The 26,494-nt window shown below is 48.0% G+C and overlaps 1 protein-coding gene across 1 annotated transcript; it reads right to left on the reverse strand.

Moving 5' to 3' along the window:
* Positions 1-278: 278 nt before the first annotated feature.
* Positions 279-2,136, reverse strand: LOC112938628 (uncharacterized). The gene is made up of 4 exons (XM_066309257.1): positions 1,758-2,136; positions 1,504-1,661; positions 973-1,059; positions 279-747 (listed from the first exon to the last, which is right to left on the reverse strand). The coding sequence occupies exons 1-3, from the start codon at positions 1,860-1,862 to the stop codon at positions 1,008-1,010; spliced, it is 315 nt and encodes a 104-aa protein (XP_066165354.1). The 5' UTR covers positions 1,863-2,136; the 3' UTR covers positions 279-747; positions 973-1,007.
* Positions 2,137-26,494: the final 24,358 nt, after the last annotated feature.

A 26,494-nucleotide genomic window follows, 5' to 3' on the forward strand; every position in this document is an offset into this window, starting at 1 on the left:
ATGACATGAACCTAGAATAGTGAGTCAGAATGGTCTAAAAAATAGCACGAGGGTACCATTTGATTTTTTTTATGCAAAAAATAATGCAATAACATGCTAGAATAGTGAGTCACGTTGTTGGCTAGCTGGTTGTAAAAAATGATGTTGCATATTAACTTTGTACAGTTTACCTCAGGAGTAGCAAGATAGAACTATTAGATTAAATTGTCAATAGGATATGGCTGCAATTAGTTTTCAATCATGCCTCTTTAGCTCTATTGCAGTCCACACAGTTCGCATTTAGTGTTTGTAAGAAAAAAATCAAGAGCCAACCTCAATTTGTACATTCTCTCAGCCATTCATGCACGACAGATGAAAACAGTAGGTACGAAAAATAAAATACTGAAACATCGCAAAAGCATCACCATTCAACAGGGCAGCTAACCTGTATAGGCTTCACTGATCCAGAAGATCTTTTTACCTGACAATTATATGCTAGCTCAAGTTGTTCAGAAACATCTTCACGCAAGGGGATCCAATCAAGCCCTCCTTTGCGAGCAAACCAGTGGCCCCTCAAGACACGCCTGTTCTTCCCATTCCAGTACACAGGGAAGCAATGACGTCTCATTAAATCAACCTGCAATAGTGTATGTTCTTATAACAAAGACATATTCAATATCTAGCATCAGCTGCAACTAAGGAACCTTTTGGCCCTTCGCTGCATTTAGCGTACTCTCTCCACCAGTATGCAAGCATAGCTTCCTCCCTCTACAAACCAGTAAACCAGTATTGTGATCTCGAAGACAAGTGGTTTAAAAAGACTGAGATGACATTATCCCCTTGTATTGTAGAGGGACTAGCACAACTCTCTTGGAACTAGATTGTCTAGTAATATCGCTTTTCAAGTGGATTGTTTTTATCACTGTTAGAACAGTCCAGTTTTCACATAAATGAGTATACACTTAAGGCGGCATTGGTGTTAAAAAAGATAACCTCCAAGAACGACGCCTCCAATGCAAGAGAATCTCTCATGCTGAACCGGAAGTAGTCCCCTTTTTCCCATTATCTCTGTCTGTGGAACTGAAGCAGAGAGCATCACGTCAACAGCGAACCGCACAAAACATAAGATCAGTAATACGTTTACCACACACTTCATAATTTTAAAGTCCAAACCGATGATCAATTTAATTGAGCACAGCAGTTCTGAAGTATGAAGACATGCCACGGTCAAATATGAATCTAATGTAAATGGGCGTTGCTTCGAGTTGCAAGTTCAATCAGCGAATTCATTAGCGCACGCATGTGAACGCCTCTCTAAATCACAGTACCCTATCAATTAGTATATTCAAATCAGCAACAGTCTCACATGAAACCTACATTCTAGCTACCACAAGTGACTGAAGCGGTCGGTTAAACTGGTGGTACTGGATGTAGCATTCTGAAGCAGGAGAGCCCGAGGGCCAACACACGGTGAGCGGATGCAGAAGGCGGGGGGGGGGGGGGGGGGGCCCCTTGCAGGAGTACCAGCGGACATCCTCGCCGTCGGAGGGGCTCTTGGTGCGGGCGAGGTACTTGCGGCGCGCGGCGCAGTGCTCGATGGCGTCCTCCAGCCTGGCGATGTTGGAGGGCGTGTTCCGCAGCGAGTCCGGCGACGCGCCGCCATCCGCGCCTCCGGGGGCCACCTGGCTTGTAACTTTTGCATTCGATCAGACCAACCACTACCCGTACCGGCAACACCTTGGAAGCCATGAACCTAGGGTTTGGAGTTGGGGATTTACCTCGTAGAGGCTCTTGCTCTCTGCGGCGGCCGGCGCGGGCTCCTCCTCGCCGCCGCCGCCGCCGTCGCCGTCGCGGGAAACCCTAGCCCTCCTCTTGCAGCCCATCTGGTGGAAGCGGTAGTGGAGGCGGCGTGAGGTGGTGGATTTGGCGGAGAAGTGATGGCGTGAGGTGGTAGATTTGGCGGAGAAGTGGCGGCATGCCGCGGCGGAGGAGGAGGAGAAGGAGGCCGCGCGCCGCGGCGATGGATTTGGCGGAGAAGTGGCGGCGCGCCGCGGTGGAGGAGAAGGAGGCGTGCGGTGGAAAGCGAAGAAGTGGCGGCGCGCGGAGGAAAGGGGACGAAGTGGAACAGCGCCTAGGGTTTTTTTTGGCGTGGATTTTCTTTTCAGAGTGATTTTTTTTGGCGGTTCTTTTTTTATTTTTCCGCCCGAGCCGGCCGAGCGATCACCTCGCTTTATCCGAACCGTGGGATCAAGATCCGACGGACGAAACATTGCTGACAGATGGATTATTGATAAGTTTTCCCCACATATAATTGGTTTCTACTCTTAATATTGCTGACAGTTATTTTGACCCAATAAATATTTGGAATTGCTGACATATAATATGTCTTATTATGTAGTATTGCCGACATATAATTTGCCAAAAGCCTTTACCAACAAATAGTCTATCAATTATTGTTTATCTTTACCGACAGATGTCTGTTGGTAACATAGTGTCATGGTGTAGTGTTAATAGGACATTTTTTTTGGTACTTCTAGAATTATCGTATTCCTTCAGCTCGAATACCAACAGAAATAAAAATATGAAGTTAAAAAAACACATTTCCCGTAAAGTAAAATAAAGGATTTTGCTTACTTATATTTTCGTGATACGAACAACTGGCAGATCGCGATGACGAATAGATCCTCAATGACTAGATCGCAGAGGGCAGAGGTCAGTATTGGATGGATAAGGAGGGGAACGAGGACCCCAACGAAGAGGGCAACCAGGATGGCAACATGGAGGGAAACGAGGAGGGAACTGACAGGCAACGAGGTGCTGCGAGGAAGCTGGAGGGCAGACACATTATTGCTGATGTTGCCCCAAACGGCGAACCAGTAGCCCCGGCTGGTATACTAAGGAAGTTTGTGGGACTCAGTGGTTGGGTCGTGAGGGATCACGTGCCCATCAGCATAGTGTACTGGCGTCAAACAAGGTCATGTGGAGATGACCAAAGTTTTCTCCCAGATACGGAGAAAGAGATGCTGTGGACCACCATGCTCTAGACTTTCATGATCCCTGAGGCAGATTAGGCCAGAGTGAAAGAATGGACTATGAAGAAAATGGCCAAATAGTTCCAGAGCTACAAGTCATATATGTACAAGACATACATCGTGAAGGGCATAACACCTGATTTCGACGAGTTTACGAAGCTAATGGATCATTGGGATGCGTTTGTCGCATACAGGACAGGAGAGCGTGGAAGTGCAGATAGAAAAGAATAAAGCCAGTGCACCAGCTAGGGTTAGGGGGTTATAAGAAGACAATCCCCAAATAGGAAAAAATGGAAGCCGGATTGATAGAAAAAGATATCGTGCCGGCCACAACTAACTGGCTTGAATGATGAAAGAATTGGTACTATGCACATGGTGGATCGCTCATTCCCGTTGATGGCTCCCTGATATACGCAATGAGATTCGCGAATCAACAAGCCGACTTATAGATGCAGTGGATGGCTATGCTCGGGGAATAGGGAACATTCCGGCCCAACAGAGAGAAGGACGAGCTTATGCTCGCAATACATAATCCTGAGCATCCAGGACGAACGCGAGGCAAATGCATGGTTCCTTGGAAATAAGGATTTCAAGAGGACATCCGCACGTACAAGAGTCACATAAGGAGCATGAGAGATACCGAGGCTAAGATTATAGATCTTGAGTATAGAGCCTCGAACTACGATGCAAGGATTACAGAGAAGGTGTCAAGACAAGTGGACCAACTCCTGGCCGAACAGCGGGGACTTGATACACAACTGTCTATTATGCCCGTCATGGTGAGCACCTCAGGCAATCGCAGTAGCAGCTACGCCTCAACGGGGCAAGTAGGATCATAGAGCATGGAAGCAGTGCAAGCACATGATGAACCCCCCTGCCCCATTGATGAAATCACGCAGCGGATACCATGTGAGATGCATATTCCCATCAAGAATTTGTCAATCAAGGTATGCTCGTAGTTTTACGATATGAATTGTACATTCCGAAACTTGGTGCATAGGTTGATTACTAATTAACAACCTTGATTCTTGTGAAGGTGACGTCTGTCATGGCCATACCAACGGACCCTTCAGGGACATACCATCGCAGGCTAATTCCACCTGGATACACAAGGGTTGAAATTGAGCTAGTGGAATGCACCTTCGAGGATCTCGAGTTGGACATCCCCGGAGGAGACAGGGAGACGAAACTAGTAGACACAACCCACGAGATGTGACTTCCTATCTGGCCGGATCTAGATTCCGCTTCCCCCAACCACAGTGGGATTCTTCTTGCCAGGCTGGGGCTTCAGTTGGTACAGGTAGCAGAAGAAGGCAAAATGCGGGTAGATACCATAATACCCCTCGCACATGTAATTGAATATGGCAATCTGAAGAATGGAGTTGGGATTGAGATGATGGACATTGATGCCATGGAAGTGTAGCAGACCTTGGAAGAAATTGCCGGTCGGTAGCCCAAGTCTGAACTGGAAGAAGGGGAGGAAGACTACAATCTCATTGGTGTTTGGAGTGGGGAAATCTTCCTCGACGTCCTCCCACCAGTTGATGAGCGCTTGCAGGGGAGGTATCCCTCCGCCACCACCTTCTCCAGATTCCCCGCCATTACTGTAAACGGAGCCCAGGCAACAGTTTGGTTGAGGATTGGCACGAATTCCGCTGTTGACTGGGACATGGCAGAGGAGGAAGACGGAGAATGGCTGGAGGAGCGGAGAATCAAGGGGCTATTTTGTTGGATTTACCCTGAGAGCAAAACCCTAAATCGCCGGAAGCAAAGAGCAGTTGGGGATGAGCGAGGAAGACGAAGGGGCGTGCCAAATATCAAGGGAAGTGGGCAACGGCGCTCCCGCCGGGGGTATTTATATCTCTTGGTTTCCTAACAAGCTGGCCCATGGAGTTACCCTAATTTGGAAAATCGAGTCTGGTTTTCATCCCTGTCCAATAAGACGATGGATACCGGAAAACTTTACTCAGGTCCGGATGAGTGCCTCTATCTGCATGCTTTGGAAAGAGTACTTGGCCAGATTCGACTCCGTCACTTGACAAGTCTCGCTTCATATTCTTCATCAAGCAAAGTACTCGGGGGTACTATGGATATTACCGTACCTAGGTGGTACATGGAAGGCCTTTGGGTCATAACTCGGGGGTAGGTCATGGGCCTGGGCCCACGGGTTAGTAATGTAAATGGCAGGGATAGGAAATAAGGAAACCTATCCTGCCTGATCTACTCAGATGGCAGGTACCCCGATTATAAGGGATACCGCATCATACTTGCCACTGATCACCCTGTCATCATATAAAGGGCATCAGCAGGAACCCTAAGGGTCAATCACTCCTCGCATTCCGATACCGGACATAGATCCAATCACATACAATTGGACTAGGGTATTACCTTGCCTTGAGGACCTGAACCAGTATAAACATATGTGTCACCACTTCTTTCTTTGACCTTGCGCACCCTAAAAATTTCATTTCCGATCTTAGAAATCGACACTTGTTGATTTGTGAATCAACATCTGAATATCAAAAATTTACATGGTTAGATTATGTATGCTGAGTCGCTCAGTGACTCGTAAAGGGCGTAGTTGCAAACGAAAAGCTTGCATGTAAAAAGAATTGAATTAGAAATTAGATGTTCAAATCAAATAACAATTAAATAGTACTACCTTCTTTCATATTATAAGACTTTCGAGCATTACCCACATTCATATAAATGTTAATGAATCTAGACTGTCTAAATTCATTAACATCTATATGAATATGGGCAATGCTAGAAAGTCTTATAACCTTAAACGGAGGAAGTAGCAATTAGAGCTCACGTGTTGTTGTGTCGTTCATCACTGTCACGACCGGAAATAACCCAACGGGCGTTCCTTACGTGCGTGCATTATTCCTTGTCCCAGGAGGCAAGGTACACCAAAAGTTGATACAATTCAGAGTTTAACAAGCGGAAGCGTAAATAGTTAATTTATTACATGGGCAGCGAAGGCCCAGCACACACAAAGACAAACGGGAAACAGCGGAAGACTAGGGCGACGACCACAGGCACTTGACGGCAGGCACGAGCTAGACACCAAAGCCTTCATCTTCCAGGGGCTCCTCTTCTGGGTTTGGGAAAAATTGAGCAAGACTGAGTACAACCACCGTACTCAACAAGACACACCCACAAGTGCAGAATAATTGCTCAAAGCCATTTTGTAAGTATGGTCCTAGAGCTATACAATATTATTAAACAAGGCCGTGAACCCACACGAACCTGCCTTAACCCAAGGCCTACGATGATTCAGATCGAACTGGCAACCCGACCCTGGGTCCCAGCTCGTCCCAAGCCAACCCAGGCCAACCATTTCACATTTTAGTTGTTAAACAGGTTTTAAGAATTAAAACACTAACTTGGGTACATTGCTCGGCTTGCCCATAACCGAGGGCGCGGCTATTCGAATAGATTATACTCTGATCAGAGGTGTACATCTTTACCCACAAGACACCTCTTCCTCACGTGTAGCCACGTGCCACATACCACCACGGTATACGGACGGAAGACGTGACATAGTTTCCAACCCATCCTAGCCATAGACAAGAGTACCGACCCAATCCCACCTACGGCCGGAACCCCCGGGACAGGTAGGCAGGACTGAGCCCCTAGCAGCAGGACACCGGCCCTGTGCCATGACATCTCGACTACCGGGCCGCAGCTCGTGTAGCCTTCATTTGTCCTAGAGATGTCCATCGACCCCCGACTTCGTCCATCTCCATCCGTGTACTTTTGTTTATAACCAGACTGAGCCACAAACTAAGCCTTACCCACTAGACATGTGGAAGTACGGTAGTGCTTTGCAACAGAGGCCCGAAGACCGGTCCTTACACGGCCGAGATGCTACTATCAAAACCATGCACCCCGAGCCCAGCCTAAAACCATTTTGGGGATTTTGAATAGAGGGAGCGGTGTGAATCCAATTCCACAATAATTAAACCATTCCATAGTGTCCAGGTGATGAGAAAATTCCAAAGTCTAGAGTTGTAAAACCACCTAATGTTGCCTAATTAATCAGCGAAGCATCTACCTAAAATCATACTAGTGGTACCATGAGTAGAGTGTCCACTAGTTGGGGTTTTGTTTATTCTAGGGTGAACAAGGAAATAATAACAATAACAATAATAAGGTCATAACAAAGGTAAATAGGCATGGCTAGATAAAACAGTGATAACGCGGGAATTTAAATAAAGCGATAATGCAATAATTTAAATCAAAATAATTTTATAAACTGGGATTCAATATGTTCAAGGATGATGTGACTTGCCTTGCTCGCTTTCCCAAACGTCGGCTTCAACTTCCACGAAGAGCGGATCTTCCTAAGCTGCAGCGTCTACACGACCAATGAAAAAAGAAAAGCCTTTTACTCTAATAAACTCCATATAACAAGTAGGAACAAAGCACAAAAATGGGTTCTTGACTTCGTAAGGAAAAATTAGAGACTTGAACGGTCCAATTCCGAGTTCAAATGGCCAAGATATGGCCATTTGAAGTTTATATGCTCTTTAAATGAATATTTGCAAATTTCTTCATTTAAATTTTAATTAAAAAAAAAGGTTTATTGTGTCAGCCGAGGGGAGGGGCGCTCGGACCGGGTCCACGGGAGTGGGGCCCCCGCGGCAGCCTCACGGTCCACGGTGGACCGGGCGCACCCGGGCTCACACCTGCCGGCGCCGTGGGTCCCACGCATCAGCCGCACCCCAGGACGCGGGCGGCCGACGGCCGGGCCCCACGCGGCAGCCGCACGGTACACCCGAAAGCGGCCACGCCGGCGCAGCGGCGGGAGGCGGCGCGCCCGCGCCCCTATGGTCGCCGGCGGCGGCCATAGGCACGGCGGAGCGGCGGCCGAGAGAGGGGAGGGAAAGGGGGAAATGAAGCGGTGGTCCACGGCTCACCCTGGGTCGACAGCGACGGCGGAAACGGCGACCGGAGCGGAAAAAGGCGGCGGCGCGGCTCGGGTGGACGGGGGCGACGGTGCTCCGGCGGTCAGCGACCGAAACGGAGAGGTGGACGAGGTCGGCGAGGATGCGCCGAAGCCGAAGGAGGCGGCGCCGAGGTGGGAGGTGGTCCGGGGCGACGACGGCGGCGGACCGGAGCTCGGCGGCGACGGCGGAGAGAGAGAGCGACGGCGCGAGCTCGATTCCGGCGAGGAGACGGTGCGGCAAGGGCGGAAACGGGCGAGGGAGGCGCGGGGAGGGTTTATATAGGGTTGGGAGTGAGAGAGGGCGGCCGGAAGAGGGGGGACGGGCGCGGGAGACCCGGCCGCCATTAATGGCGCCGGCAAGGTTAGGGGAGGGGTTTCCAAACGAATCCGAGGGAGAGAGGGAGGGAAAAATGGGGGGAAAGGGGGAGGGGATCCCGGGGAATAATTCCCCCCTATTGATTGCGCGCGGGGACGGCGGGAGGCGGCGGGATTCGCGGCGGCGGCGGCGCTAGGGCGCGGGCGAGGCGGCGGGAGCGGCGGGAGGAAGGGGATGACGGGTGGGCCCCACCCGTCAGCGAGGGTGGCGGGCGAGCCCGCCCGTCAGCGGCGCGCGCGCGGGGAGGGGGCCGAATGGGCCGCGGGGAGAGGAGAGGGAGGGGGAAGGAGATGGGCCGAGCCGGCCCAAGAGGGAGAGGGAGGGAAAAGGGACTTTTTAGAGCTTTTCTTTTTATAAAACCATTTTAACTTTGTTTATTTCTTAATAATTATTATTTGTGCTCTGAAAATTCCACTAAAATTTATTTACGCATTTTAGGCTTTTAGGAAATATACAAAAATCCTCCAAGCCTTATTTGACTTTTAACTTTGCACATTTTAATTGTTGGAGGCTTTCACACGGATTTTAATTATTCTAGGCATAATTTAGAGGATGTATTTTAGAGTCGTTTTGGGACGTGACAATCACGATGCGAGCGACGTCGTTTCTGTTATCTGGCTCACAGGATCACAGTGGAAATAGCAAATACTCAACGTGAAGACACAGTGGAAGCAGAGGATTTGGTGCTGCGAAAACTTGCTGCAGCTTTTCTGAACTTTGTTCAAAATATAAAGAACAGACGCGGCCGGGCTTCTCGCCACGAACCTCAACAAGTGCGCCACGATCAGTTTGCAACATGTGCCATCCCACACGTCCTTTTCGCTACACACGACGCGCACGAACACTCAACCACGCAGGGAGGTGCCGGCTCAGATCCTAAAAACCAGCTAACAAGCTAACTGAAAAAAACAGAAACGCTGAAGAAACGAAAACAGCTAGACACGCTACAGGATACAGAGTAACTGATTTCATGAAAAAGCTTCAGGATTATCCAACGATGCCAACATTGCTCCTCCTAATCCTGATGTTTGGGTTTTTACCTCAACGACTCCACTTGTGTCACGCAGTTCTTGGAACACTGCACGACCCAGCGGCTTCGTGAGAACGTCCGCCAGCTGATCACCGGTGGGGAAGAAATCCACTTCAATTCGGCCATCCTCGATGCAGTCACGGATGAAATGATACTTAGTATCAATATGTTTACTTCCCTCATGCAGCATTGGGTTCTTGCACAGAGAGATTGTGGAGATTATGGGTACCCCATACCCACATGGCATAGTTATCCGACTGGCTATAGGGGATAACTTATATCTATGGAATATGTAACAGATCATGACTTGGGTATTACGTTTCCTTGTATGTTACGGAACGGCCTAAAGTCCTGGTTTGATAATATTGTAAAGTAGATTTAGGAAACCGATACCGTATTGGTTAAGGTTTCTATCTTGTAATCCTGCCCCCCACCCTATATAAGGTGGGCAGGAGGCCCTCTAGGGGGCATGAGACAACTAGATCGTCAGATCTATAATACACCCGGCGGATTCAATTCCCCAAACAGGAGTAGGGTATTACCTCTCATTGAGAGGGCCTGAACCTGTCTAAATCCTTTGTCTCCACATCCATCCACTTTTAGGTCTCGTGCGCTACCCCGTTTTATTATTGCCGAATTCATGTTTCGACAGTTGGCGCGCCAGGTAGGGGGTGCGTCGAGTTTCCTATCAACGAGCACGATGGAATCAATTTCATGAGTCGCCGACTTCGCTTTCGCTTTGGGAGTTTTCACTTCCTTTCCGTCGACCACTTCTTCAAGCTCCTCTTCTCTGACTTGATCCAAATCAGTCGGGGGGAAACTCAATCTGATTTTTATCATTATTTATCATATTGATTTTTAATCTCAGATTAATTTCTTGCTATTTTTTGTTGTTGTTCGCATATAACTACGCGGCACTATTGAGGCGATTGATGCTGGTCATGGACTCGAGGCGTCTCAGCTTTCCGGTCGATCGGCCGCGAGTCCACTCCGCCGGCTTGTCCTCGCCACCGCCATTGCTGATAGCAACAACGACTTCACCGCCGGCCTGCCTCCGTCGCCGCCGACTGGTGTCATCGCCTATACGGTTGGTCGGTCACACCACCGTTCATGGGCGTCCATGTCTTCACCGACCGGCTGGCCTTCGCCGCCGCCGACTGGTGTTTCCGCCTGCACGGCTGGTCTATTATGCCGCCGCTGTTGAGCGTCTACGACTTCACCACCGGCCTGCCTCCGTCGCCGCCGACTGGTGTCCTCGCCTATACGGTCGGTTGGTCACACCACCGTTGATGGGCATCGTCATCTACACCGCCGGCCTGCCTCCGTCGCCGCCGACTGGTGTCCCCGCCTACACGGTCGGTTGGTCACACCACCGTTGATGGGCATCGTCATCTACACCGCCGGCCTGCCTCCGTCGCCACCGAGTGGTGCCTCCGCCTACACGGCTGGCCTATTATGCCGCCGCTGTTGGGCGTCTACAACTTCACCGCCGGCCTGCCTCCGTCGCCGCCGAGTGGTGCCTCCGCCTACACGGCTGGCCTATTATGCCGCCGCTGTTGGGCGTCTACGACTTCACCGCCGGCCTGCCTCCGTCGCCGCCGAGTGGTGCCTCCGCCTACACGGCTGGCCTATTATGCCGCTGCTGTTGGGCGTCTACGTCTTCACCACCGGCCTGCCTCCGTCGCCGCCGACTGGTGCCTCCGCCTACACGGCTGGCCTATTATGCCGCCGCTGTTGGGCGTCTACGACTTCACCGCCGGCCTGCCTCCGTCGCCGCCGAGTGGTGCCTCCGCCTACACGGCTGGCCTATTATGCCGCTGCTGTTGGGCGTCTACGTCTTCACCGCCGGCCTGCCTCCGTCGCCGCCGACTGGTGCCTCCGCCTACACGGCTGGCCTATTATGCCGCTGCTGTTGGGCGTCTACGTCTTCACCACCGGCCTGCCTCCGTCGCCGCCGAGTGGTGCCTCCGCCTACACGGCTGGCCTATTATGCCGCTGCTGTTGGGCGTCTACGACTTCACCGCCGGCCTGCCTCCGTCGCCGCCGAGTGGTGCCTCCGCCTACACGGCTGGCCTATTATGCCGCTGCTGTTGGGCGTCTACGTCTTCACCACCGGCCTGCCTCCGTCGCCGCCGACTGGTGCCTCCGCCTACACGGCTGGCCTATTATGCCGCTGCTGTTGGGCGTCTACGACTTCACCGCCGGCCTGCCTCCGTCGCCGCCGACTGGTGCCTCCGCCTACACGGCTGGCCTATTATGCCGCTGCTGTTGGGCGTCTACGTCTTCACCGCCGGCCTGCCTCCGTCGCCGCCGATTGGTGCCTCCGCCTACACGGCTGGCCTATTATGCCGCCGCTGTTGGGCGTCTACGACTTCACCGCCGGCTTGCCTCCGTCGCCGCCGAGTGGTGCCTCCGCCTACACGGCTGGCCTATTATGCCACCGTTGTTGGGCGTCTACGACTTCACCGCCGGCCTGCCTCCGTCGCCGCCGACTGGTGTCCTCGCCTATACGGTTGGTTGGTCACACCACCGTTCATGGGCGTCTACGACTTCACCGCCGGCCTGCCTCCGTCGCCGCCGACTGGTGTCCTCGCCTATACGGTTGGTTGGTCACACCACCGTTCATGGGCGTCTACGACTTCACCGCCGGCCTGCCTCCGTCGCCGCCGACTGGTGCCTCCGCCTACACGGCTGGCCTATTATGCCGCCGCTGTTGGGCGTCTACGACTTCACCGCCGGCCTGCCTCCGTCGCCGCCGACTGGTGCCTCCGCCTACACGGCTGGCCTATTATGCCGCCGCTGTTATTATGCCGCCGTTGTTGGATGTCTACGTCCTCACCGTTGGCTCACCTTCGTTGCCGTCGACTGGTGTTTCCGCTTACACGGCTGACCTATTATGCCGCCATTAGTGGGCATCTTCGCTTTCACCGTCGACCGCCTTCGTCGCCGCCGACTGGTGTCTTCATTGTTATTGATGGACGACTTTGTTCCCACATTGGCCACTTCTGCCATCACCAAGGGGAATATTACAAAGCTAAGTCATCATTTATTTTATTCTTTATATGATATTTTTCCTTTTCCTCTGCCTCACTACACCAATTGGTCTTCCGTTGAGTAGTGAGTCGGGGGCTACAGATGTTATATCATATTTTTTATAATATTTATCTTGATTGCTTGCGACATAATCTGAGTACAAAAGTACCTATCGAGTTATGGAGTTCTATCTTCCTATGCTTTCCGTTTGGTTTGCCAATGGATGGTTGCCTTTGGGCCGATTCCTAGCACCCGGGGGCTCGTTGGATGGACCGAGTAACGCAAGGTGCTAAGTATTATTCGGAATAAATCAAAAGCATAGAGATAAGATAATTTATTTTCTGCTCTTAATAATTGCAAAAGTACCCGAGTAGTAAACTCCGATCCGTGAAACTTTGTTCCATTAATGACGAACTCATGTCACTCATATGCATGTTTGGGAAGTGCTTAGGCCGACTCCCAGTGCTTGGTGGCTATGACTAGTCGGGCAGAGTGTTTAAACGTACAGAGTCATCTGCTCGGGGAAATCAAAATTGACAAGAGGAGAAATACATATTTATAAATATTTTAAAATACTTGATTTTTTCTCGAGTATTATATTTATATCAGATACTACTCATCCTATATGTTTGTTCTGCAGGATCCAGATCCAGATATGCATAAAAGGGATTCATGGCTTTAAGCTTATCTCTTACGCTCCAGGAATGGATCAGTCAGAACATCACCAACCGGCCGCCTCGTCTGCCGCCGACTGGTGTTTCCGCCTGCACGGCTGGCCTTTATGCCGCCGTTGTTGGGCGTCTACGTCTTCACCGACCGGCTTGCCTTCGCCGCTGCCGACTGGTGTTTCCGCCTGCACGGCTGGCCTTTATGCCGCCGTTGTTGGGTGTCTACGTCTTCACCGACTGGCCGCCTCGTCCGCCGCCGACTGGTGCTTCCGCCTGCACGGCTGGCCTATTATGCCGCCGTTGTTTGGCGTCTACGTCTTCACCGACCGGCTTGCCTTCGCCGCCGCCGACTGGTGTTTCCGCCTGCACGGCTGGCCTATTATGCCGCCGTTGTTGGGCGTCTACGTCTTCACCGACCGGCTTGCCTTCGCCGCCGCCGACTGGTGTTTCCGCCTGCACGGCTGGCCTTTATGCCGCCGTTGTTGGGCATCTACGTCTTCACCGACCGGCTTGCCTTCGCCGCCGCCGACTGGTGTTCCCGCCTGCACGGCTGGCCTTTATGCCGCCGTTGTTGGGCGTCTACGTCTTCACCGACCGGCCGCCTCGACCGCCGCCGACTGGTGTTTCCGCCTGCGCGGCTGGCCTATTATGCTGCCGTTGTTGGGCGTCTACGTCTTCACCGACCGGCCGCCGCATCCGCCGCTGACTGGTGTCACCGCTTGCACGGCTGGCCTGTTATAACGCCAACTGATGCTATCTTCTTCACGGCTGGCTACATCGCTGTCACTACTAATAGGCATCAGTATCTTCAACACAAGCTGCCTACGTTTGCCATGGCTGCCGACTGGTTTCTTCACTTCCATGGCTGCATGATTCTGCCAGTGTTGATGGGCCTATTATGCCGCTGTTGTTGGGCATCTACATCTTCATCGTCGGTCGTCTCGTCTGCTGCTGACTAGTGCCCTTACCTCTACGTCTGGTTTAGACAGCTACCACTACTGATGGACATCATCGTCTTCCGTTGCCGACTGGTTATGCCGCCGCCGACTGGTGCTTTTATCTTCACAACTGCGCGTCTTCGCTACCAGTTTGCTTCTGTTGCCGCCGACTCGTGTTCACTTCATCGCGGCGATGCCACTTTGTCATCATGGTGGAGCGACTTCATCTTTATTATCTTCGTCACTGGCAAACTCTATTGCTGCTACTTCGCAAGTTTTGCTACTTCACCAACCACGACGTCTTTGTGAACCTCGACATCTCGGCATGCGATGCTGTGTTATTTTACTACAACAAGTGGCTCTCCAATATTCAGGATTTCTACTTGGACATCTTCAACACATATCTTCAATCAAGCAATAACTATTCGACGACAAGAGGCTACAGTTCTCGACTCTATGTTCAGTTGTTTCCCAACTAATCAAAGAGTCGGGGGCTACACAAATACACGGCTCAAAATTCGACAAGCTTTATGTCAAGATGAAGCAATCAATCAATACGAATCAACTTGGGGAGTTATTATCTTCGTCTTCACTTCAGAGCCGACATTTAATTTCAGCGACTCCGATTATTACACCAGAGTTTGGAGTTATCAACCAATCAACTCAATTTTGACGAGTTGGACAACAACATCTACTTTCCTCCAAGTGAAGCATTTGCAGCAGCTATAACACCAAGTTCTACTGTCATCTTCATTAATCAAGGGGCGTTGCATCAGTCTTCTTTGTGCACACGCTCACATCAAGGAAACTTCTCAAGCTTTGATATCTTCTCAACAGTTTGATAGATTATTGTCACTGACATCATCACCATCACCTCTGCTTCATCGGCCCTGACATCTCCGCTGTTGCTAATGGATGATTATGTCTTCACCGACTTATTATTTCACCTTCACGGTTGACCTACTATGCAAATGCTGATGAGCGTCTTCGTCATTATCATTGGTTGCGACACTACTATTGACTGGATCGCCGACATCGTCATCTTCATCATGTCACTTTATCACTGGGCGCCTTCCTATTCATTGCTGGCTGACCTGACTGTTGTCGACTGGTTTCTTCGCCTCCATGGTTATGCAACTTCATTACCTTTGATTGGTGTCACTGTTTTTTATTACCACTGACATCTTCCGTTACTTCTGATGAGCAATTTCGTCTTCATGTTGGTCATTTCATCTCCATGCCGACTGCGTCAGCTATTGCCAATGGACAATTTTGACTATGACAGAAGGACAAGCTATATGCTCAGGGGCTCATCAACTCAAGCGTGAGGATTATATCTCCAATTTGGACTTGTTCCGGATACATTCCACATGGATTCATAGTCATAAGTCTATTTTCTATGCTCAAAGACTGGACCAATTATTATTCCCCGTAAGGGCTATCAACCGAATACTTGCGCCAGTCGGGATTCAATTATTATATTTATTTTGGAGTATCCCATAAGGGATAATCATTCAGATCAGAAGCTATTCATATGAGCTACACTTGGTCTATATTACCCGGAAGATTTATTACTCGGAAGCATGTTACATGCGTCATCCTTTAAAGGGTGTCGAAGGCATATTTTTTGGCCTAGGCCTAATATGTCTGCAGCCCATATTTCCAGGTGTGGCCTGTCACGTTCTTTTAGGGACTTAGGCACTTTTTGCTTAGGCCAAAGTGCGCGTGATCAAGTGCCCAATACCTTAAAATCCTTTTATACCGCAGTTACTTAACTTTTTAGGAGTTGGTACAATGCATCTTAAAAGGTGTCAAACAGTAAAGCTTTATATAGCTGTCCCGCTGACTTTTTTATATATAAGTCAAGGTGCTGTTTGGGTTTTTAAGCAATTGATTGGATACAATATCATTGCTTTTCGCCACGTAAGTGTGCATTTTTATTGACCAATATTATGGCTTAGGCTGATTATATATTGTGGTCATTTTCTAGGCGGTTGGTAAATCCTTTATGAGTTTATTCACTCGGATTTTACACCACATATGCCATATATTTCCAGGTGTGGTGAAACCATGTGTCTTTTAGGGACTAAAGCACGTCTGTTAAAGCAGTGTGCGCATGGCGTATGCCCAATACTTTGGAAATTTATTTATTCACAACATACAAGCTTCTTTATAGCTGTTTTGCTATGTGAATTTTCAATGATGTAACCAACTTTAGGTTACACTCATCATATTTTACAAAGCGGTCGGTATATCACTCGGATCATGTTATTCAGGGATTCACACCGCATATGCTACATATTAATATCAGGTCGCTTGGTTGACTATAATTATTAAAACCACTCGGTTGGTTGGATTATTTATTCCTTGACTATATGCTTGGTTTGTTCAATTAACCACATAGTCGGGGGCTACACCTATTAGGTGCATCTAGTCGATGCACCTGACTTTATTTTTCAGCCCTCCACAGTCTTCATATTTGGTAAAAGTACTTCGGAGACCATGGCGAAGATGATTGAAGCACTCAGCTTTGGAGTAATCTAGTTCGAGAGAAGATTATCTTTTCGACTGTGAAGGTCTCAGGGGCTACTGTGGAGATTATGGGTACCCCATACCCACATGGCATAGTTATCCGACTGGCTATAGGGGATAACTTATATCTATGGAATATGTAACAGATCATGACTTGGGTATTACGTTTCCTTGTATGTTACGGAACGGCCTAAAGTCCTGGTTTGATAATATTGTAAAGTAGATTTAGGAAACCGATACCGTATTGGTTAAGGTTTCTATCTTGTAATCCTGCCCCCCACCCTATATAAGGTGGGCAGGAGGCCCTCTAGGGGGCATGAGACAACTAGATCGTCAGATCTATAATACACCCGGCGGATTCAATTCCCCAAACAGGAGTAGGGTATTACCTCTCATTGAGAGGGCCTGAACCTGTCTAAATCCTTTGTCTCCACATCCATCCACTTTTAGGTCTCGTGCGCTACCCCGTTTTATTATTGCCGAATTCATGTTTCGACAGAGATGGCCGATTTGTTATCCACATTGATCTTGACTCGGGCCGGTTCACCGCCGCGCACCTCAGCGAGCAGGCGCGCCAGCCACACTCCTTGACAAGCAGCCATGGCGGCTGCGATATACTTTGCCTCGCACGAGGACAGAGCCACCACCTTCTGCTTCAGTGATGACCAGCTGATAGGACATCGCTCGAGGAAGAAGAACGTGCCCGTCGTGCTCTTCCGATCGTCAACATCACTGGCCATATCACTATCACTGAAGCCGAGTAGCCGCGGATCACCTGTCTTCCATCTGTTGAACGAGCAGTCAAGATGCAGGGTTCCTGCGACATACCTCAATATCCGCTTCACCGCCGCAAGGTGATCCTCTCGTGGCTCCTCCATGAAACGGCTCACATAGCCGACCGAGTACATCAAGTCCGGCTGGCTGTGGATCAGGTACCGGATGCTGCCGACGATGCTCCGGTACTGTGTGGTGTCAACGTGCGCACAGGTGCTTTTCTTGCTTAGCTTCAAACGTGTTTCCATCGGCGTGGCGCAGGGATTGCACCCTGTGATGCCACCAACCTCCAGGATTTTCTTAGCGTATGCGCTCTGGCAGATTGTGATGCCAGCCGCGTTCTGCTTAACGTCGATGCCGAGGTAGTAAGACAAACGCCCCAGGTCGCTCATCTTGAACATGGCGCCCATCTCCTCCTTGAATCGGCGGATGCACTCCACCGTCGAGCCCGTGATGACGAGATCGTCGACGTACATGCCGACGATGAGATGTGTGTTTCCCTCGGCGCGCACATAGACAGCGTGCTCGGTATCGCTCCGTTTGAAGCCGAGGCACCGAAGGGTGCCGTCGAGCTTGGCGTTCCACATGCGCGGCGCCTGACGAAGGCTGTAGAGGGCGTGCTTGAGGTGGTACACCTTGTCGCCAGCACCCGGTGTGGTGAACCCAGGTGCCTGCTCGACGTAGACCTCCTCGAGCGGTTCGCCATTCAGGAACGCGGTCTTCACGTCCATGTGATGAACTTCCCAGCCTTCACACGCGGTGACGGCTAGGAGCAGACGCACCGACTCGATGCGCACGATGGGAGAAAAGACTTCCTCGAAGTCGATCCCCTGGCGCTGGACGTAGCCCTTTGTGATGAGGCGCGCCTTGTGACGAACGATCTCGCCATGTTCATCACACTTCACCTTGAACACCCATTTTAGGCCAATGGGACAGTGGCCGGCGTGGCGCGGGACAAGTTCCCACGTTCCATTCTCCTCGATGGCCTTGAGTTCATCGACCTTTGCCGCTCGCCACCGGGGGTCCTGCTCGGCCTCCTTGAAGGTGCGCGGTTCCTCTGCCGACGTCAGGTACAGCGCCTCCCTGGCGAGCTCACGCTCAGCCAGGCCGGGGACGTCGACGTCACCAAGGATGTTGCCGAGCGTGCGGAACCGCAGCGGGGCATCATCATCGTGATCCGCGTCGAGTGCATCTCCGAGGTCAGAGATGGGGTTCACGAACTCCACGTTCGTGATTGCCTCTGGGCTCGCCGAAGAAGGTGAAGCAGCCGGGCTAGGCGCGCGCGTCGTCCTCGACGAAATGGGCGACGCAGCCGGTCCAGGGCTCGCTCCTGTATCAACGGGCACCAGGTATTCGACAGTGAATCCATCGGCATACTGCTCCATACCTGTGTGCTCCTCCGTGGTCCAGTCCCACTGGGGATTCCACGCCAACGCGCATGGCTTTCACCGCATCCCACGCATCCTTGGCGGTCTCCTTGACAGCAAGTGTGCCCAGCATTTCGGCCGGACAGCGCGAAGAATCGCTTCAAGCGACGTGCGATCCTCCCGGAAATCAGCATCACCATACTCCACAGCATCCTACAACCCACGCGCCTGGAGCATGACTTTCATCATCAGCGCCCAATCGCCGTAGTTCGTCTTCGTCAGCATTGGGTAATTTGCTGGACCGCCCACCTCCTTCGTCATCAGCTGCCGGACAGCCAAGGTTCGCCCGCGACGTGGCGGAGGGGAGTAGGACAGATGACAGTGCGTGCGCGGCGGCGAGCGCCCTCCGCGCAGCGTCGGAGCCGACATGGGTCTGATACCAACTGTTATCTGGTTCACAGGATCACAGTGGAAATTGCAAATACTCAACGCGAAGACACAGTGGAAGCAGAGGATTTGGTGCTGCGAAAACTTGCTGCAGCTTTTCTGAACTTTGTTCGAAATATAAAGAACAGATGCGGCCGGGCTTCTCGCCACGAACCTCAACGAGTGCGCCAGGATCAGTTTGCAACGTGTGCCATCCCACACGTCCTTCTCACTACACACGACACGCATGAACACTCAGCCACGCAGGGAGGTGCCGGCTCAGATCCTAAAAACCAGCTAACAAGCTAACTGAAAAAACAGAAACGCTGAAGAAACGAAAACAGCGAAAACAGCTAGACACACTACGGGATACAGAATAACTGATTTCATGAAAAAGCTTCAAGATTATCCAACGAGCCTAACAGTTTTCGTGCGCCGACCATGCGAGTAGACCGGCATTGGACGAAGGATGTATGGGTCTCCAATCAAATCTTGCCTCAATAGTAGAACATGTGTCTGTACCAGCCGCTAGCTTCTTGCTGGTCGCCGCCAACGCGGGCAATGGCCATGCCCTGCCTTTGTGTACATGCGTGTCCTCACCATTGCGGCTGATAAGATGCATATATACATTAGATTGTGGCCCAATTTAATTGGGCTTTATAGAGCGCATGATAATCTACAGTTAAGATATTTCAATTAATCAAATCAATGGTCAGATTTTTCTAATTGATGTGATAGCTCCTAAAAAGTGCTCGATTAGTATAGGTATAGATAGATAGATAGATAGATAGATTTGTGTATGTGTAAAATAGGAATGATTGAACAGAATGATGACAACTATTTATTTATTAGCACGATGATTGTTCTCTTTGAGAGTGTATAATTTGGAAATTTCAAGTAAAAAACAACGTATAATTGTGTGGCTCAAGGTTTAAAAAAACATAAGAGTATAGGCTATTTGTAATATTCACAAATTTTTTTTTGCCTTTTATCTATGTATGAAGCTAGATATAAACATTTATATACGGGTAAATACAAAAGAGTCAAATGTGCATAAACGTTCTTAGTTTCACTATGACATATTTTGAAATAGAAATTTGCAAATACAGATCTGCTTCAAATAATTAAAATTTGAATGCATTTTGACGTAGACTTTCCATTAACTGAAAATAATCTGATATAACTGTTATGAATAGCACTTGTATTCATCAAAGAGGCATTAGACCCAATTATATACAGGTACATGTGCATACAAATATGCAGAAAACCCCTCGTACAAATAGAAAATACACACAAATCTAACAACCCCGCAAACTCAGCGTGTGGATCAACAACGCTGAATTTGGAGAGATAGAATCAGTGTTGAGCTCTAGTTTGTGCCTTGGTAAGAAAATCCGTCAACATCAACTCCGAAGGCTCGCACTGAAGACCAAACACCTGATCCTAGACTTGCACGCGCATATAAGAAGCATCCACACCAATATGCTTACTAAGTTCATGTTTGACAGAAACACGAGCAATACTAAGGGCACCGGTACTGTCCGACAACAAAGAAGTCGGGGGGTCACAGAAACACCAAAATCTTCAAGTAACCAACATAACCACGTAACTTCTGCTATCAAAAGGGCCATAGCTCGCAACTCAGCCTTTGCACTAGAATGAGAAACTGTCATTTGTTTCTTAGTCTTTCGATCAATGAGGGAACCACCAAGAAAAATACAATAAGCAAAAAGAGATCTAAGATCAGAGGGATCACTAGCCCAAGTAGCAACCTTGAAGATTTAAGGATGTGGAGCGAGGAAATAAAAATACCATGAGAGATAGTCCCACGAAGGTACCGGAGAACGTGAAGAAGATGACTATAGTGAAGCTAGGTGCGAGTAGAAACAAACTGACTCAGAATATGCACAGAGTATGAAATATCAGGATGAGTGAAAAGATAAACAAGACTCCCTACAAGGTGGTGATAGCGAATGGGATCAGCAAACGGCACACCGTCAGTTGCAGAGAAAGATAAAGATTAAGCTCCATGGGAGTCTTAACCGTACGTTGATCAATGAGAGAAGCCCTATCTAGAAGACCCTGAATATAATTCGTATGAGAAAGATAAATGCCTTCAGGGGTATACGAAACCACAATCCCTAGAAAATAGTGAAGAGAACCAAGGTCAGACGTCAGAGTCTATTCATTAAGACATGCCTTAATAAAAGCAATAAACTCAGCATCGTCACCAGTGGTAATCATATCATCAACATAGAGAAGAAGAATGGTCTAAGCATGAGGCGAAGTATGGACAAATACCGTGGGTTCATGGGTACTTGCCGAAAAGCCAGCGGTGACTATAGAGGCAAACCGCTAAATGAAACACAAGTAGCCACCTTGAGCCAATAAACAGAGCGGCGAAGGCTACAAACCATGCCCTCAGGAACCAAATAGCTTAGGGGTGGCCGCATGTAAACCTCCTCACGAAATTCCCTTTTGAGGAAAGCATTTTGAGCATCAAACTAGGAGAAGTGGTCATGTGAGCCACAGGAGCAAAATTATCATTGTAGTCACGACCATGCTCTTGTTGAAAACCACGCGCTACAAGGTGAGCCTTGTAGCATTCAAGAGTTCCATTGGAGCGAGTCTTGACCTTATAGATCCATTTGCACATGATAGGACGAACATGAGATGGAAATGGAACAATATCCCAAGTACTAGTACGTTCAAGAACAGCAAGCTCCTCGTCCATTGTGTGTTGCCATTCTTGATGAACAATAGCAACATAACTATAGCGATCCTCTGGACGAATCATAACTAAATTACGATCCGAAATATTGTATCTTGGAGGAGGAGTAACAGGAGAAGCATCAAATGAAGGCTAGATAACACAAGGTCAACGACTATAGACCTGAGTAAGAGGAGGCACACAAGCAGTAGCAGGATCCTCTTCAGAAGATTCCACGTGAGAGGCAGGGACTGAAGGAGGGATGCTAGGACGAAAAGGGGAATCAGAAAAAGTGAGGAACAAAAGAAAATAGTCTTGGGAGGATGTTGTGTTGGGATGTGTGTAACAACCCCGAAATTCTAGGGCTCAAAAATTTCTTGTCAAAATAATTAGAGGTTAACTTCTCCAATTTTGAGAGCCAAAAATTTCTATTTTAAACTTAGGTGATGACCAACTTAAATCATTGCATGATTAAAATTTGAGAGCAAAATAAAATCTTTTCATTCCCAACATTAGACTAGAAATGTCACCAAGCATATGAGCATACATGTACATAATGCATGCCTAGGCTCGAGTTCTTTGTGCATTTGGAGTTTTGGTCTTGCATTCCATAATAGGTCCCATGAGCATAATCTAAAAGAATTATTTCACTAAACAAACCTATAGTTAATCTTAGGTGATAACTTGTGGACTTAATATTAAACTCAAATATCATCTTCTCAGTCTAAAAGAAGTTTAATGTTATCCCTATAATAATATTAGATGCAATTATGAAGTGGGAACATATATACAAACAAAGGTCATCCTAATTCTCTAAAATATTTTGTTCAAGATAAAATCATGGAAAAATTTAAGTAGACAGTGATTAGCACAAACTTATCCTCTGTAATTTTGGTCAATGTTAACACTCAAGTTGATACCTCAAATTAATCAGTCAAAGCAGACAACTAAAAGAAATCAAATTAAATTTTAATCGGCTAAAACCATATTTCATCCAAAAGTACATTTAACTGCACATAAGTGAATATGGTAAATAATTTATTCAAATACTAGATTATTTATCATGAATAAATGTAATTTTTCTAGAATTTTCCTCCTCTGTTTAGGCCTCCTAAAAATTCAATCTATCTTTCTAATAGCCCATTTTTGTTTAATTTCTGTGAGCAGTCTACCCATTATTTTTAAGTGCAACCAAAGAAAATGGAATCTAGATATAAACATCTACCACCAGTAAAATCTACACTAATTCTTCTAGTTCACATATTAAGATATTGAGTTGCAAACTTAGGGGGAAGAAATAATTCCGAAAATTATCAAAAACTAAGTCTACCCAAACACCTACCCATACCTCTCTTCCTAGCCTAGCTTCCATCGACTTGGCCCCACCTGGCAGCCTCTCCAGCTCGCCCTTCCTCTGTCCCTCATCCTCAGCCGACCAAGAAACACAGAGAGGGAGAGATCGAGAGCAGACTGAGTCCTGGACGCGTCGACGCGTGGTGACAACGTGTCGACGCCTTCAAGTCACTGAGTCATCATGCCTCCATCTCCTCCAGACCGAGTCGCCCAACTCCACACATCACTTTGGAACTGAAGAAGCTGAGGGAGAGGTCCTCAGCCTCTCCATCATCCTCAACCTCGCCGCCGGTCGTAGTGACGACGACCTTTGCCAATGCCGATTGGGTCGAGGTCAACTCCACAAAATGCCGAACCATTTCTCTTTTGACCACCTCCCGTTTTGTGCTTCACAGCCAACGGAACGCGACCACGCCGACGATGCCTGGAGCACGCACCGGAGCGCCGCCGCTTCAATCATCGTCGTCGTCTAGCCATCCTCGACCATCTCGGAGCAAGCCGCTGCGCCAAGAATCTCACATCGACCAACTCTTCAAAACGCCTCAAGAACCCCAGCCGAAGACATCAAGAACACGGAGAACGCATCATTTCTTCCCCGGCGCCGATTTGAATCCGCCGCCGTTGCCATGGTCGATTCCGCCATCTCCGCTGAGCCATTGTCTGATTCTTTGCACATGAACCATCCCTGAGACCTCGTTAAGAACGTATTAGTTCATGCATACCAGTTGGATTGGTAGATTAAGCCGTCGACGTCATCCCTGAGTGAAGCGCCGTCGCCAAGCCATTTTCGTGTGCTGCCGCCATCGTCCGGACCTCATCAACTCCGGCCAACACCATGGTATATACCCATGAACCTCAAATACTCACATGCATGCACCCACTTAACCAATTCATGACTGTAGATGCACATGCACCATCACCCGAAAACACCTACCACTCACACTCGCCATCGGCGCTACTCTGATGTCCCCTAACCAAGAAAACTAGAGGAATGGAATCGTGAGAGCTTTCTCTTCATTTTATCTTTTGACCTCAACCTCAAACGAGCCACCGTTTGCCGCCGGCGAGCTCGAGATCGAGCTCAGCCATGGCTAGCTCTGCTCTGTCTAGAGCAGAGGGATGACTCCCGTGAATTAGATTAAGTGCAGGGATCCGTTTACAATTGTAGAAACACACTGATATATGGGCCTAGGACTGCGGGTTGATTCCTAGAAACCTCAAGGGCCTTTTTGCTTATTGGTCCCTCAGCCATGTGGACCCCATCCTTTAGAATCTGGAGAATAATTAAGAAAATGCCCAAACAAATATATGTTTAACAAAAAAATGCACAAACTTGTAAAATCCATAAGAAATCAAATATAGTTTATTTTGAAGTGATTCCAGTTGCTGTAGATTTTATGAAGTTATGAACTCTATTTGATATAAAACTTTACACTCACTGTACAAACTTTGCCTCTAAAATTTATCTAAGATAAATCATACATAAAGCATATACAAATTTATAAAATGCATAGAAAATTCATCTCAACTCATTTTGAAACAAACTCAAATTCTACAAATTCATCATCCTGCACTCTCTGATTAGGTGAAATAAAATTAATTACTTACTTTGCATCAAAAGCCTCTAAAACTATTATCTTTAAAATGACTAGTTTTAGATAAGCTAAACTTTAGAAATTCATATAAAATTCAACTTAGCTTCAATTTTAGTAAACCTAAGTTCTGTAGAATCATCAAAATGTGTATTCCTAGGTTATGAAATAAAATTATATACTTAATGTGTAGTAAAAGTCTCTAAATATTCATGTAAGGATTTACGAACATAGAGCAAGCTTTAATTTGTAAGATTTGTAGAAAATTCATTTTTAGTCCAAATGAAATGAACCAAGTTTCTATAGAACCAGAAAATAATGAACTTCAACATAGTAAAATAAAATATTCACCTTTTGTTGTCGAAACGACAACCGCATATGTCGAAAGACGTGGTTACTCAACAGTGGTTGGAAAAACGAAGTGTATTAAATTCTGAATTTTCACTTGGGATCCCCCATTACATGGCCCTAGGGGACTATTTATAGCCCCATTACAGGTTCTTACTACCAGGGTTTAGGTTGTACAGGGGAATTTACATGATTACCCTTACAAAAGGGACATTTACAGGGGTACATAATGTTATAGGGGCTCATGGGCCCCTGATGGGCCGTCTGGCGATCGCCGGCCTGATGGGCCGGAAAGGCTTCCTCGGCCCTCGCGGGGGCGAACTTGTCAAGGCGAAGTCATCCTACTTCGGCAGACAGTCTTCGCCTTGCACCCTTCGCCTGAGACGCCTCTGGCCTGGTTCCTCGGCCCTCGCAGGGGCGAACTTGTCAAGGCGAAGTCATCCTCCTTCGGCAGACAGTCTTCGCCTTGCGCCATTCTTGTTCCATAGCCTTCGCCATGGGTTTCGGCAGGTTTGGTTGAAGGGCCTCATGCCATCCGCCAACACCTTTTGTACAGGATTGTAGCTCTAATCTTTAAATAATCTTTAAATAGATAACCTAAGAGTTAGACACCTAGTGGTAGTTAAGCAAGGTAATTGTGTTGAGTTATTTAAAATGCACTCTAGCTATGAATAAAACTAAATAAAACATGATAGACCAGTGGAGCCATAGTTCCTTTCCCATCCACTAAAAACTTAGAAGAACTTAGCTCATATAATAATTTCTAGGTTAATATAATGTATTGCTAGTCTAGATCAGAGCACCCCTAGTTTATAAAGTATGAACCATAGTAGTAAAAACCATAAACATGTGAACTAAAAATGTTTTAGTTAACCAAATTACTTCTTTTATTCAACTTAAACAGGAGGTAGCATGTTCTGAACCTACAACTCTAGAGTCATGCACATATAAAACACTATACACCTATAACACGTTATAACTTGTAAAATGCATAAAGAATTCATTATAAATCCAAAAATTATGAAACAAAATGTTTTAGTCTTAGAAAACACATCTCCACACCCCTGTGAAGTCTAATCTAATAAAAATCACTTTACAAAAGTATTTTGTAACACTACCTAAGACTATAGTACTATAAACCGATAAAACTTCTAAAATTCATAACTCCCAAATGGAATAAGATAAATAAAAATTCTTTCACCTAAAATCATTTTAAGACCAGTACCTAATCAATGTGCATAAATCATGCATTTTAGAGTATTTTGGATTTTCAGTTATTTCGGTGCTTAATTGCATAACGTGTTCTTTATCTAGATAATTGCATAATCGGTGAAGGAGTGGATTAGGTGCTAACAATTATCTGATCAAGGCAAGTTTTCTCC

The sequence above is a fragment of the Oryza sativa genome, chromosome 4 (assembly GCF_034140825.1).
Source record: "Oryza sativa Japonica Group chromosome 4, ASM3414082v1".
Lineage (NCBI taxonomy): Eukaryota > Viridiplantae > Streptophyta > Magnoliopsida > Poales > Poaceae > Oryza > Oryza sativa.